This window comes from Mobula hypostoma, chromosome 6, assembly GCF_963921235.1.
Source record: "Mobula hypostoma chromosome 6, sMobHyp1.1, whole genome shotgun sequence".
NCBI lineage: Eukaryota > Metazoa > Chordata > Chondrichthyes > Myliobatiformes > Myliobatidae > Mobula > Mobula hypostoma.
In genome coordinates this window covers 93,286,321-93,301,107 of record NC_086102.1, presented here as the reverse complement: position 1 = coordinate 93,301,107, position 14,787 = coordinate 93,286,321, and the positions used below count along the sequence as shown (strand labels likewise).

Below are 14,787 nucleotides of genomic sequence, written 5' to 3'. Positions count from 1 at the left end.
TGGATGAATAAGTGCCAGATGCCCAAACATTATATCTTTGATAATCCAGCATCTGATTGTTCAGGAGTTCTACTGTATGTAAATACATGAGAGAAAATTATTAGAAAGATGTGCTTTAAGAAGTCTGAGATTCTTATAAAATCTTGCAGAACCTAACCTGTGGTGTGTGAACACCAGGTGAGTTATGCCGAGTGTACTTTTTTATGCCAAATATTCCTGTGATTCTATAGACTGACGAGTGAGTGAGAAAATCTTCTTATTTTGGGGAAAGGTATTGAATTGAGGAACTAGATGTGGAGATTGTCTTGGCGTGTGGAGGAGGAGGAGAAGATGGCGGCACGACGCAGCTTGCACGGCCACTCCGGTGAATGATATCTGTAATCTGTCAAGTAGGGTGCTGTGCATAATCCTGATTTGATGGAGACAGACATGAGAGAATGGAGGGACATCTGGAGAAACTTCTGAAATACCTTTTGCACTGCCGCTGTTACTGTGTGATCCAGAATCTCCGGAGGGGAAGGCCCCGAATCCTCAGCTTTGCTTGTTGCTCGGCGGCCAGGATGGGGTCGAAGGGCTGATCGGAGGCTCTTAAGTTTTCGGACGGACTCAGAGTCAGCTGTGGTCGGGTGCTTCCAATGCATTGACAGTTGTCGGTGCCTGGAGGTTTATGGCAGAGAGAGTTTCTCCCTTCTGCCGCCTGCTATCGGGGACTATTAGGAGTCGATCGGAACTTTGAGACTTTTTTACCGTTCCCATGGTCTGCTGTTTATCAAAATTATGGTATTGCTTTGCACTGCTGTAACTATGTTATAATTATGTGGTCTTGTCAGTGTTGGTCTTTGGTTTCTCTTGTTTTTCTTTATGATATCACTCTGGAGGAACATTGTATCATTTCTTAATGCTTGCATGCATTTCTAAATGACAATAAATGACTGAGTGTCCTCATAATCTAATAATCTAATCTAATATGGAGAGCCTACTAAACTGCCCCTTGCTGTTACCATCGGGGCAGAGTTGCAGGAGCCTGAACACACATACTCAACGATTCAGAAATAGTTTCTATCCCTCTGCTGTCAGCTTTCTGAATGGTCCTTTTTTTTAACACTTTATTTATTGTAATTTGTAGTAATTTTGTCTTTGCACTGTATCACTGTGACAAAACAAATTTTCTCTCATACAAGGTAAATGTGATTCTGAGTACTGTGTATTGTTTTGGTCCCGCTGTTAAAAGCTCACACTCTTTGCAGGCTTCAGTTCGGAATGCTATTTGCTTACGGTTACTGTTTGCATGATGTTTCCCCCTCATACTTTTTCTTGTTACCTTCCCATCACCTCTTTCAGGTGCTCCTCCCCCTTTCTTCCATGGTCTTCTATCCTCCTCTATCAGATTCCTCTTTCTTGTGCCCTTTATCTCTTTCACCAATTTCCCCAGCTCTTTACTTTGCCGCCTCCCCCCTCCCTGTTTTACCAATCACCTGCCACCTTGTACTTCCTCCTCCCCTCCCTACATCACCTTAGTCTGATTGCTTCTCCTTTCCTTTCCAGTCCTGAAGAAGGGTCTCGGCCCAAAACATCGACTGTTTGCTCTTTTCCATCGATGTTGCCTGACCTGAGTTCCTGCAATATTTTTGTGTATTGCTTTGGATTTCTAGCATCTGTGGATTTTCTCTTGTTTATGGTTTCCCATATTCTTTTTGCTGCTGAAACGAGAGGTTAAACATCTGTGAACACTCCAGCCGGTAGATCAGCACAGGTCTTTAGTATGTCCAGGTACCCTGTCTGGCTGGATGCAATCTTATAGAAATGTTTGAAGTTATGAGAGACTTTAAGAAAAGTGGACTTTAACAGTTTTTTCCCCAGAGGAGGAGAGACCAAAGCTAGGGGACATAGATTTGGGATGAGAGGGGAAAGATCTAGAAGGGGCCTGAGGGGCAATGTTTTCCTTCAGAGGATGGAAGGATATAGAATGAGCTACCAGTACTGCGTAGAATAGTAACATTTTAGGAAGCATCTAGATAGACACATGGGGAAGGGAGGAGACTGGAGGGATATAGGCTGAATGCCGGAATTTGGGACTTAAAGTCACCGTGAACCAGGTTAGGCCAAAGGACATGTATATGTGCTATATTTACTCTGACTCTTATGGCTAGGCAACATTTGAAAACTCTTTTATATATTCCTTCTGCATTGAGAAAACTGATCTGCTACTGCTTCCTTCCATAAAATTTACATAATAGCACCCTATTATGGCATTGAAGAATGCAGTAGAACAGAGGGTTCTAGGAATAGTGGTGCATAGTTCCCTGAAGGTGGAATCTCATGTGGATAGGGTGGTGAGGAAAGCTTTTGGTTTGCTGGCCTTTATAAATCAGAGCATGGAGTATAGGAGTTGGGATGTAATGTTGAAATTGTACAAGGCATTAGTGAGGCCAAATTTGGAGTATTGTGTACAGTTTTGGTCACCGAATTATAGGAAAGATGTCAACAAAATAGAGAGAGTACAGAGAAGATTTACGAGAATGTTACCTGGGTTTCATCACCTACGTTACAGAGAAAGGTTGAACAAGTTGGGTCTTTATTCTATGGAACGTAGAAGGTTGTGGGGGGGGGGGCTTGATAGAGGTGTTTAAAATTATGAGGGGATAGATAGAGTTGACGTGGTTAGGCTTTTTCCATTGAGAGTGGGGAAGATTCAAACAAGAGGGCATGGGTTGAGAGTTAAAGGGCAAAAGTTGAGGGGAAACATGAGGGGGAACTTCTTTACTCAGAGTGGTAGCTGTGTGGAACGAGCTTCCAGCAGAAGTGGTTGAGGCAGGTTCGATGTTGTCATTTAAAGTTAAATTGGACAGCTATATGGACAGGAAAGGAATGGAGGGTTATGGGCTGAGTGCAAGTCGGTGGGACTAGGTGAAAGTAAGAGTTTGGCACGGACTAGAAGGGCCAAGATGGCCTGTTTCCATGTTGTAATTGTTATATGGTTATTACCCTGTCTGTTCTTTTCCTTTATATCTTTATTTACCTTCCCTTTAAAATGCCATTTACATGAATCAGTGGGATGGCAGAGAGGGGATACATCTCTAACCAAAGGAGGTGTAAGGCGCTGCTTCTCTCCGCTAGCCCGCAATTTTCCCTTGAGAAGGTGCAGCATCTGCTTAGCCACCGCTGCCAACCCCCCATCAGTCACGTGAAGCCATGGGAAAGGTGGTGGATGTTCGTACGAGCAGCTGGTGCGTGTCACAAATCCTGGTTGTGTGACCACTGACTCCAGGCAGATGATCTCTGAAGAGTATTGATAATGGCTGGGGTCACCATCTTGTGAAGTTGCTGCCCAGAAGAAGGTAAGGGAAAACCACTTCTGCAGAAAAATTTGCCAAGAACAATCATGGTCATGAAAAGAGCATGATCACCCACGATATATGACGCAGCACATAACAAACGAGTGTTTTGAATCATAGCATCTGCTTGTTTTCACACTCGATTCCTTCTGGATTTATTAGTAGCTACTTCTTGTGTATGGTCCCTGCCTTGACTCTTCACATGTGTGAGTGTGTTCACAATTAAAACTTTATAATTTTAGCCAGCTCATTGGGTTACACCTGCCTGCCTTCATACCAGAGACACCAAACCAGTTTTTTTGAAATCCCATGCAAATATTTTATCTGTTCTCTAGTATCAGACACTGCAGCGTCTCTTTACATTGAATTTGGATAAATTTTGTATTTTGACTCTTTATGCCTGCTTAGTGAAGATTCTTGATTGAAATAAGTTGATTTTTATTTTGAGTGAGGTTAAGCTTTCAAATCGTAGTTGCTCCATACAGATTGAAGATTGTAATTGGACTTAGTTTTAATAAAGTAACAGTCTACTAATTCAGCTGTTCTGAGTGCAGTGAAGCATGTTTTTTTTTTGACCAAAGAGAAAGGATTTATTAAAGGCATCTGTTCAAATTGAAAAGCTCTTTCATCCAGAGATAAAGAAGTAAGTCAGTGAAGATTCTTGTCATATGCAAAGTGAGATGTAAGGCAGTTCTTTGCCAGATAGTTCCACTCTGAATAGCAACAACATTAGATTGTGTATTCTTCAAATATGGGGTAGCTCAGGGTGACTTCAGAATTCCTTTAATATCACCGAATTGGATTTGTTGTGGCAGCAGTATAATGTAAAGACAAAAATCTATGTTACTGAAATAAATAGTGCAAAATGTCAGAATCATAAAGTAACGATCATGGACTGTTCAGAAATCTGATGGCAGTGGGGAAGAAGCTGTTTGTGAATCATTGAATGTGTGGTCTTCATGTTCCTGTACCACCACCCTGATGGTAGTAATAACACCATAAGATATAGGAGCAGAATTAGGCCATTCGGCCCATCGAGTCTGCTCTGCCATTTCATCATGGCTGATCCAATCTTCCTGTCAGCCCCTATCTCCTGCCTTCTCCCCGTATCCCTTCACACCGTGACCAATCAAAAATCTGTCAACCTCGATCTTAAATATACATAAGGACTTGGCCTCCATAGCTGCCTGTGGCAAAGAATTCCAGAGATTCACCATCTTCTGGCTAAAGAAAGTCCTCCTTTCTAAAAGGATGCCCCTCTATTCTGAGACTGTTGTCTGGTCTTAGATTTTCCCACCAAAGGAAACATCCTCTCCATATCCCCTCTATCAAGGCCTTTCACCATTTGATAGATTTCAATGAGATCACCTCTCATTCTTCTGAATTCTAGTGAAAACAGGCCCAGAGCCAATAGGCGGTCTTCATATGACAAGCCATTCAATCCTGGAATCATTTTCGTGAACTTTGAACCCTCTCCAGTTTCTGCACATCCTTTCTAAGGTGAGGGGCCCAAAACTGCTCACAATGCTCCAAGTGAGGCTTCACCAGTGTTTTACAAAGTCTCAACATTACATCCTTGCTTTTATATTCTAGTCCTCTTGAAATGAATGCTAACATTACATTTGCCTTCCTCACCACAGACTCAACCTGCAAATTAACTTTTAGGGAATCCTGCACAAGGACTCCCAAGTCCCTTTGTGCCTGTTTTTTTTTGTATTTTCTCTCCATTTAGAAAATAGACAGATTAGGAGAATGGGCAAAGAAATGGCAGATGGAATACAATGTCAGGAAGTGTATGGTCAAGCGTTTTGGTAGAAGAAATGAAAGGATTGATTAAGTCCTTCTGTAGGTCTACAACAGATACACCTGTTGTTGAGGGGGATGCCTAACTCCTTTCCCCTTCCTCACTGTCACCCATTTCCCTGTGTCTGCATCTTCGGTGTAACTACTTCTCTATATTTCCTACCTGTCACCCCTTCAGCCTCCCGAATGACCCGGAGTCCATCTAGTTCCAGCTCCAACTCCTTAACGTGGTTTGTTAGACGCAGCAGCTGGATGCACTTCTCACAGTTGTAGTGGTCAGATATACTGGAGGTCTCCGACTTCCCATATCCTGCAAGAGGAGCATTCCATTATCCTGCCTGTTATCTCTACCTAGCTGAGCAGATATAAAGAAAAGGAAAAATCTTGAGCTTTTCTTTGTTTTCTGAGTGAAGCCTCGCTTTGCTGAAACCTTGAAGAGCTAAAGCCTTAAGATCACCACTGTATGTCCACTCAGATGATAACTGATGAGATGGCTGCTACGCTTACCCCTGCCTGCCTTTAATTTGCTCTTACTGATGCTAATCCCAAATGCTGACTGGCCACTGGTCAAAGCTATAATATGCTGCCGCAAACTGCTCCAGCCTTTTTTTTCTCAGGCAGTGGACCTGATTGAAGTTCCCCTCCTCTCCAGACTTCCGATGTCTGGATTGTCAAAGTTGAGAAAGAACGTCCTGGATGGTGAAGGACCCTAGTGATGGATGCCACCTTTTAAAGGGGCCTGTCCCTTTAGACCTGTCCCTCTGAATATACCTCTTGCCCATCCTCTGGGTCCCCCCCCCCGCCCTTGTCTTTCTTCCCGGACCTCCTGTCCCATGATCCTCTCGTATCCCCTTTTGCCTATCACCTGTCCAGCTCTTGGCTCCATCCCTCCCCCTCCTGTCTTCTCCTATCATTTTGGATCTCCCCCTCCCCCTCCCACTTTCAAATCTCTTACTAGCTCTTCCTTCAGTTAGTCCTGACGAAGGGTCTCGGCCTGAAACGTCAACTGTACCTCTTCCTAGAGATGCTGCCTGGCCTGCTGCGTTCACCAGCAACTTTGATGTGTGTTGCTTGAATTTCCAGCATCTGCAGAATTCCTGTTGTTGTGAGAGTCATCATGTTTACTTGTGTTTAGAATATTGACCACTTGCTCTTATTCCCATTAAAGTAAAACGATACATTAGAAAAGGCATTCCAAATGAATATCGTAGTCTCATCTGGATGACTGTCAGTGGAGCCCAGGAACAGATGGAAAGGAACCCGGTTTACTATAAGAAGATGCTGGAAACAGAGGAAGATCCAAAGCTGATTGAATCTATAAGAACAGGTACCATGCACAAAATTTAACTAATATATTAATAATAACTATCTGTAATAATATGTGAAAACTTGGGAGTTAATTGCTGTTTTATGCCAACAGGTGTACTGCATTGTGTGAAGCACTCGGAACTATTTATTTTAGTTAGTCCCTTTTATACCAGATATTAAAATTTTAGATGTTCAAGGACAAAATACAAGACAATAATTTCAAGGATTATTAGAGAATAGTGTGAATCTGGTGTCTTGTTTTGCAATCTGTGTACACTGCAAAATTTCCATCATAAAAATGTGCGTAGCATTTTAACATGGGATTGTGGCAGGAAGTCAAGTGGTGCAGTCCGGAAAGGTGTGAAGGTGCTGTATCTGCTGCTGAGTTTACGAATTGTTGTATTTACTATATATGCTAAGTTCAAAACTATGTCCTCCTTTGCCCGTCTTGCCACCTGTTGTGAATTTTAGAACCGAACAAATCCTCTGAGGTGTTGATGTGAACAGTGGGTGGAGTGGGCTGGGAGGAAATAAGGTTGTTGACAGAGAATATTGACATGTCAGCAACTCTGGATGAAGAGTGGCACGTGGGATGAAAAAGGTGGTATACAAGAACAGCTAGAGGAAGAGAAACGAGGAGGTGGGCGTGTTTGGTTGCATGTAATCCCAAGGCTAAATTAACAGAGGTAGAGTATTGATAAGCATTCGTAGAAGAAAGTGAACTGCTTTCTTTCCTCTTGTTGACATAATTACAGAGAGGAAAGAATAAGGGAGGCAAGGTCAGAGGAAATAGTAAATTGATGGCTACATAAAAGGGTGCTTGAAGTAGTTTACAATACTCAGTAAGGCTTCAGCCCATTGAAGGCTGTGACTCTCTTCGCATCTCATTGCGGCTTTCACCGTTCAAACATAATGCTGGAGTATCTTAATGGTTTCCAAAACTCTACATGTGCATATGTACATGTGTATGCCCACAAGTTACAAACCAACGAAGGTGGGCTTTAATTTACCTTTTCCAGAATGTTACACCCTGTGCACCATTATGTTGCACCAGCCGTGGTAATTAGGTAGTATTTTAGTTACTGACAGTTATCAAGCTTACAAGGCACCAAATCACATTCCAATTGCTCCAAGGTGTTAGTTTCCTTTCACAGAATATTCTCGTGGCTGCAAATTGCTCACATGTTAAGGCCCATAAAGGATGTCAAATCTCAGTAAACATAGAAAACATACAGCACAATACAGGCCCTTCGGCCCACAAAGCTGTGCCGAACATGTCCCTATCTTAGAATTACCTAGGCTTTACCCATAGCACTCTATTTTTCTAAGCTCCATGTAGCCATCCAGGAACCTCTTAAAAGACCCTATCATTTCTGCCTCCACCACCGCCGCCGGCAGCCCATTCCACGCACTCACCACTCTATGCGTGTTTTTAAAAAAAACTTGCCCGGACATCTCCTCTGTACCTACTTCCAAGCACCTTAAAACTATACCCTCTTGTGCCCTCTCTTAAAACATTAGACTAAATGGCAGTTGGTGATTAAAGCAAATGGAGGATGCTAACAATTCTAGCAGTGTGCTTCTGTCAACAAGATGTCACTTTGGCACCCATAACCTTGCATTGTATTTGTCAGTATTTACACAGCATGCTGTGATTCCACACTTTGATATTGTACTGCATCTAAGGTGAAGTTGTAGTCCCTTCTGGTATGAACCGTGATGTGGTTTTGCAATAGTGGAGTTACTAACAGAACTGGTGTTATCATCATTATGTTCAAAGGTACATTTAATGTCAGAAATGTATACAATATACATCCTGAAATGCTTTTTCTTCGCAAACATCCACGAAAACAGAGGAGTGCCCCAAAGAATGAACGACAGTTAAATGTGAGAACCCCAAGGTTCCCACGCCCCTAGCTCCCCTCCCTCCTGCACATAAGCGGCAACAAGCAACAATCCCCCTTCCCCCCCCCACCCACCAGCAAAACAAAAAGCATATATATATGTGCCATGACACATATATATACGTGGGCGATCAGAGTCTCCATGACTGTTCTCGGCAATCTTCTTCCTACAGAAGTGGCTTGCCATTGCCACCTTCGGGGCATTATCTTTACAAGATGGGTGACCCTAGCCATTATCAATAATTTTCAGATTGTCTGCCTGACATCAGTGGTCACATAACCAGAACTTGCGATGTGCACCAGCTGCTCCTGTGGCTTGACATGACCCTGATCAGAGGACTAAGCAGATGATACAACTTGCTCAAGGGTGATCTACAGGCTAGTGGAGGGAAGGAGTGCTTTCTACCTCCTTTGGTGGAGGCGTATCTCCACCCCACCACCCTGACTGAATGCTATCTGTTCCATTACTCTATTCCTGTGGATCAGAGTTGTCAGACTGTGGACCAGTGCATAGGTTTGAAGTTTCCAACTAATCCTCTGCGCAGGTGTGAATCAAAAGCCTTGCAATCTGCAGAGTCTGAACTATGTTCAAGTAAAGCTTGTTTCTGTTGGAATGGAATGGAAACTTGTTCAATTGTGTATTGGATCCTGACATCCCAGGCAAACCCAGTATTTTTGATGCATCCTGACTGAGCTGCTGCCTTCATCCACGGTGGTTCTTCTGTTGACAGTATTCCCACAATGCCTTTGAGAACGGTGTTTAGACACGGGAGTAACAAGGAAAAAAATAATTCGGGTCAGGGTGGTGTGTGACATGAAGGGGAGCCTGAGCTTAGCTGTAGAGGTCAGCATTTTGAGAGGTGTGGCTGAAGTAGTCAGGATATTTGAAGGAGCTGACTGTCTTAGGCCATAAAATTGCATCCCCTAATGCTGGATGACGATTAGGAAAAAAGCTCAGGCAGGATTAAGGTCTACAGTTGATAATAAACAGAACCATTTGAATTGTTGCACAGAACTTGGTATGTCTTGTATTTATCACTTGGGTTGTTTTTTTCCCCCCAGTCTGCGTAACAAGCAGCCCAAATTATCTTCTGGTCACTGAAGGAAGTTGGAGCAGAATCTTTAATGATAAGGTTTGATGGAGAAAAATGAAGAGTTGCTAATTTCTAGTTATTTCTGGGTTTGCTATCTATCAGTTTTGTCATAGTTATTTGGGGCAATTTGCAATAAATTAATGGTGCAATATTTTGATGCAGATAAGATGCATGTCACAAGCTGGATGCTTTCCGGACATTTTTTTTTCAATACTTTGCATTGATGTCTCTTTTTTTGTAGTGGTAGTGGGCTTGAGCTAGGACCAATACTAAGGAGGTGCATTATCAAGATTTTCCTAAAATTGGTTATAGGTCACAGCATGAAAACAGGCTCTTTGGTCCAACATCCCCATGCTGACCAAGGTGTTACCTAAGCTAGTCCTACTGGGTGTCAGAGTAACGTAGTAGTTAGCACAACACTCAGAGCTGGGGTTCAGTTTAATTCCAACTTCATCGGTACCTCCTTCCTATGGAATGTGTGGCTTTTCCTCGGGTACTCCGGTTTCCTCCCACATTCGGAAGACTTGTACCGGTTAATTGGTCATTGTAAATTGTTCCGTGATTAGGCTAGGGTTCTATCAGGGGTTGCTGGATGGTGCGGCTTGAAGGCTCTGTTCCGTGCTATATCTCAATAAATAGATGCTTGTCTATATTTGGCCCATTTACCTTTAATCTTTTCTATCAAGGTACTTGTACTAATGTTCTGTGGCAGTTCATTTCATATCCACCAATCAGAGTGAGTGAGTATAAGTGTGTAAGAAACATGGCCCTCAAATCTCCCTTTAAATCTGTTGCCTTTAATATTGGATTCTCCTACCCTGGGGAAAAGACTGTGACCATCTACCTTTTCTATGCCTCTCCACTTTCTAATCATCTAAAAGGTCACCCCTCCGCTGCCTTTGTTCCAGAGAAAACAGTCCCACCCAGTCCAATCTCCATATAACTCAAGCTCTCTAGTCTCAGCAACATCCTTGAATCTTTTCTGCACACTCTCCAATGTAATCACTTCCTCCTTGTAGTATGGCAACTGGAAGAGCATGGTCTCACCAATGACATATGCAGCTATAATATGGTTTCTCAACTCAATGTACTTGATGTCCCATCTGATTAAGGCAAGCTGATGAGCCTTCACCACCCTGTCTTTTTGCATTATTAATTTCAGGGGACTATGTACATGTATCCTGGGTGTCTGTTCAACAACATTTTCCAGGGCCCTTTCATTCTCTGAGTTCTGCCCTGATTAAGCTATCTAAAATGCATCATGTTGCACTTGTCTGACTTAAATTTCATCTGTCATTGCCTTGTTCACATTTTCCATTTGACCTGAATCCTCTTGTAACTTTAGCCAACCTTTTTCCCTGACATCAGTTTTGATGTCTTTTGCAAACTTGGTAATCGGGCCACCTGCTTTCTCATCTAATTGATTAATATTTATGATAAACAGCAGGGGACTTGGCAGAAATCTGTGTGGCACACCACTGGTCACAGACCTGCACTCTGGCAAAACAACCCCCCCGCTACCACCCTCTGCCTCCTGCTTCTAAGACAATTTTGTATGCAGTTAGCTAGCTCACTCTGGATCCTATGTTCCAGACCTTGTCAAAGGCCTTGCTAAAGTCTATGTAGACAATATCTACTGTCCTGCCCTGCCTGACCCTTGTCAAATGTCTTGGTGACTGCTTCAAAAATAACAGTCAAATTCGCAAGGCCTAATTTCCCATGCACATAGCCATGCTGACTATCCCCATGATTCATTAGCCTTTACAAATGCAGATAGATTCTGTCTCTGAGAATCCTCTGCAACCTCATAGCCTCATCTTGGGAAGAGACCAGCCCATCCTCTGATAGGACCATGTACACATTGCTTCAGGAAACTTTCCTGGATACACTTAGCAAATTCTGCAACTTCTAAACCCTTCACACTCTGGCAATCCCAGTCAATATAAGCTGGTTAAAATGACCTACATTTATAATTTTTACACCTGTGTGCAATTTTCCCTACATATTTGCTCATCCAGCCCTTGACGATTATTGGAGACCTCATGTATAGTCTCATCAACATGATCACCCATTTATTTCTAAGTTCTACTTATATAGCCTCATTGGTTGATTCCCCAACCCCCAACCCTAGAATATTCTCTCTATATTTCCCTTAAAGTGTAAAGCTTTTTCCAATTTGTTTGAGAGTTACTTGTGACTTAGAAGGTGTTGCATAAGGTATGAAAGAGAACAGATTATTTTGTAATTTCCCTTCTGTTTCAGATTTTGTTTAAACCGTGGATCATTGTTCTGTCCTGTGCATGATGGCTATTTTAAAATGTCCTTCCGTTACTAATTTTTCGCATTCTTTAAGATTTTGTCCAGTTACTTAAATTTAATTATAGTTGAATCTTCATTTTAATCTAATGGAATAAAAAACATCTTTTTACAGTGAAGCCATGCACTACACATTAACACAGTTAGAACTGGCTCTTGAAATCTTCTGATTCTGTTGGCAGAGAAGATTCAAAAGGATATTGCCTGGGATGGAGCATTTAAGTTGCAAGGAGAGACTGGAGATGCTAGGTTTGTTTTACCTGGAGAAGAGAGGTTACAGTGGAAAATGATTGAGATGTATAAAATTAGATAGGGTAGACCACAGGAAGGTGTTCCTATTGTCAGAGATGGATAAGACAGGATTTAGAATTAGGGTAAGGGTTAGAGAGGATCTAAGGAAGAACTCTTTTCACCTAGAGTGTACCTGGAGCAGCCTGAGAGAGTGGTAGAAGCAGAGTCACAGAAGTGACTAGATGAGCACTTGCCTTGCTTGGGCGTAGAAGGCTATGAATCAAGTGCTGGAAGATGAAGGTAGTGCATGTTGATTCACTCTGCTTGGTGTGGATGTGATCAGCTAAATGGCCTGTTTCCATGCCTCTGACTTCCCTCACCCATTTACTGCTTTTGGCCCTAGTTTCAGAAACCTGTGCAATGCTTCTGTCTTGTTCCAGGGCTGTTTGTATTTTATCCCTATATCATAGATTCTAATCTCACTGTTTTATTTCATTACTTTCATGTTTTGAAAAAAAATCTCCATAGTTTCTATTTACATAACAGCATTTAACATTGTCAAATGTCACAAGGGTGTGGAATCAGAAGAATTTTGTGGCTTGGTATGATGTATGAAATAAATAATACTCATAGCCCAAGTATTATCAAGGAACACACAAAGCGCTGGAGGAACTCAGCAGGCCAGGCAGCATCTATGGAAAAGAGTACAGTCGATATTTTGGGCGGACACTCTTCGGCAGGACTGGAGAAAAGAAGATACGGAGTTAGAGTTAAAAGGTGGGGGGAAAGGAGGAAGAAACACGAGGTGATAGGTGAACTGGACAGGGAAAGGGTGAAGCAGAGCTGGGAAATTGATTGATGAAAGAGATTCTCCAGGGCTGGAGAAAGGGGAATCTAATGGGAGGATAAAGGCCTTGGAAGAAAGAAAAGGGGGAAGGGACACCAGAGGGAGGTGATGGGCAGGCAAGGGGATAAGGTGAGAGAAGGGAATGAGGATAGAGAAGGGGGAGGGGGCCATTACTGGAAATTCTAGAAATCAATGTTCATGCCATCAGTTTAGAGGCTACCCAGACAGAATGCAAGATGTTGCTCCTCCAACCTGAGTGTGGCCTCATCATGACAGTAGAGGAGGCCATGGATTGACATGTCAGAATGGGAAGTGGAATTCAAATGGGTGGTCCCTGGGAGATCCCACTTTTTCTGGTGGACGGAGTGGTTCCCAATCTATGTTGGGTCTCACTGATGTACAAGAGGCCACACTGGAGCTCTGGATATAATAGATGACCCCAACAGACTCTCAGGTGAAGTGTTGCCTCACCTGGAAGGACTCTTTGGGTCCCTGAATGGTATTTTGGGAGGAGGTGTAGGGGCAAGTGTAGCATTTGTTCCATTTGCAAGGATAAGTGCCAGCTGGGAGATCAGTAGGAGCGATCCCTGTGGAAAGCAGAAAGTAGTGGTTGGGGGGTGGGGGAGAGATGATGTGATAGGATCCCGTTGGAGATGGTAGAAGTTAGAAAGAATTATGTGGTGGGCGTGGAGGCTGGTGGGGTGGTAGGAGGGCAAGTATTAACAATGGAGGTTTTAAGCAGGGTTGGTTAGTTGCTCATTTATGTCCTGCAGGGCAATGTAATTTATTTTAATTAAGATGTGGGAGGCTGGGCAGCAACGTAGGTCAGAGCTCTGAAGTAATGGACAGGGGGGGATTAATCTGGGTTGAATACAGGTAGCAGAGATGGGTAGAGGGGGACTAGGATAGTTGTATTTGAAAGTGACTTGGGGAATGATGGACGGTGTGGCTGTGAGCCAGCTTGAAAGCGGACTGCAATTCTTCAGGAATGTTGTTCTAACAACAGCTTCCCAGCTGTGAATTTCTACTGTCAAGGAGAAGGGCAGCAGGAGCATTTGAACTCCACTGCCTGCCGGTTTCCTCTGTCACACATCATACTCACTTGAATCATAACGTTGCCAGTCCTCCATCATTGAATCAAAATCTTAGTGCTCCCTGCCCCACAGCATCAGAAGAGCTGGTTCATCAGATGATCTGCAGAGGTTTAAGAAGGTCACTTGTCATCGCTGTGTAAGGACGATCAAAGATGGACAATAAGCTGTGTATCTGTGAAAATGGATAGCTAAATGAAAAGGACAGTCCTGTAGTGCAAAGAAAGACCGTGCCTAGCTGGTTTCACTGATTTCTTCAGATACCTGTGCCTGCCTGCCCACCCTTCTTCACTTCTTCCCAGGTGATTAATTATAAACATCAGATAGCTCACAAAAAAGGAACTTAACATAAATGTGTTTAAATTACCATAAGCAAATTATTTTGCTATTGATGAGTTCAGACGTTTTTGACTAGAGGTTCTTTCAGAAATCAAGAATGAGGCATAAAACTTGTTGCTTCACAATAGTTTTATTAAGAACAGCGAGAACAAAGGAATTGAAAATGGAGAACAGCAAGAGTTTAGTAACGAGCAGGAAAGAACATGGAGATAAAAAGAATAAAGATGGCGAGCCAATGTGTTCTGCTGTTATACCATAGATAACAGACACTCTGTTCAGATTTGCAGATGAGAGTTAATCAGATAGCCCCTATTCAAATAATGCAATTCCCAAGAAGCTTCCAGAACAATACAAAGAACTCTAACCACTTGGATGCACTGAACAGTTGCATTTACATGGGTAATTATATAAAATACAAGCAGGCATAAGAAAGTTAAACTGCAAAGAGAATAACAATTATGTAGTCTAATTCAATATTCCCCTTTGATTCTAAATTGCACATTTAGAATCATTACATCT

General features: G+C 42.7%; 1 protein-coding gene across 2 annotated transcripts in view; it reads left to right on the top strand.

The window, feature by feature from the left end:
• The window catches only part of grtp1a (growth hormone regulated TBC protein 1a), a 72,464-nt gene that overhangs the window by 17,415 nt on the left and 40,262 nt on the right, over positions 1-14,787 (top strand). For both annotated transcript variants that reach the window (XM_063051224.1, XM_063051225.1), the window contains one exon: positions 6,307-6,465. In XM_063051224.1, coding sequence (XP_062907294.1) covers positions 6,307-6,465 — 159 coding nt within the window. The remainder of the gene's footprint in view (positions 1-6,306; positions 6,466-14,787) is intronic.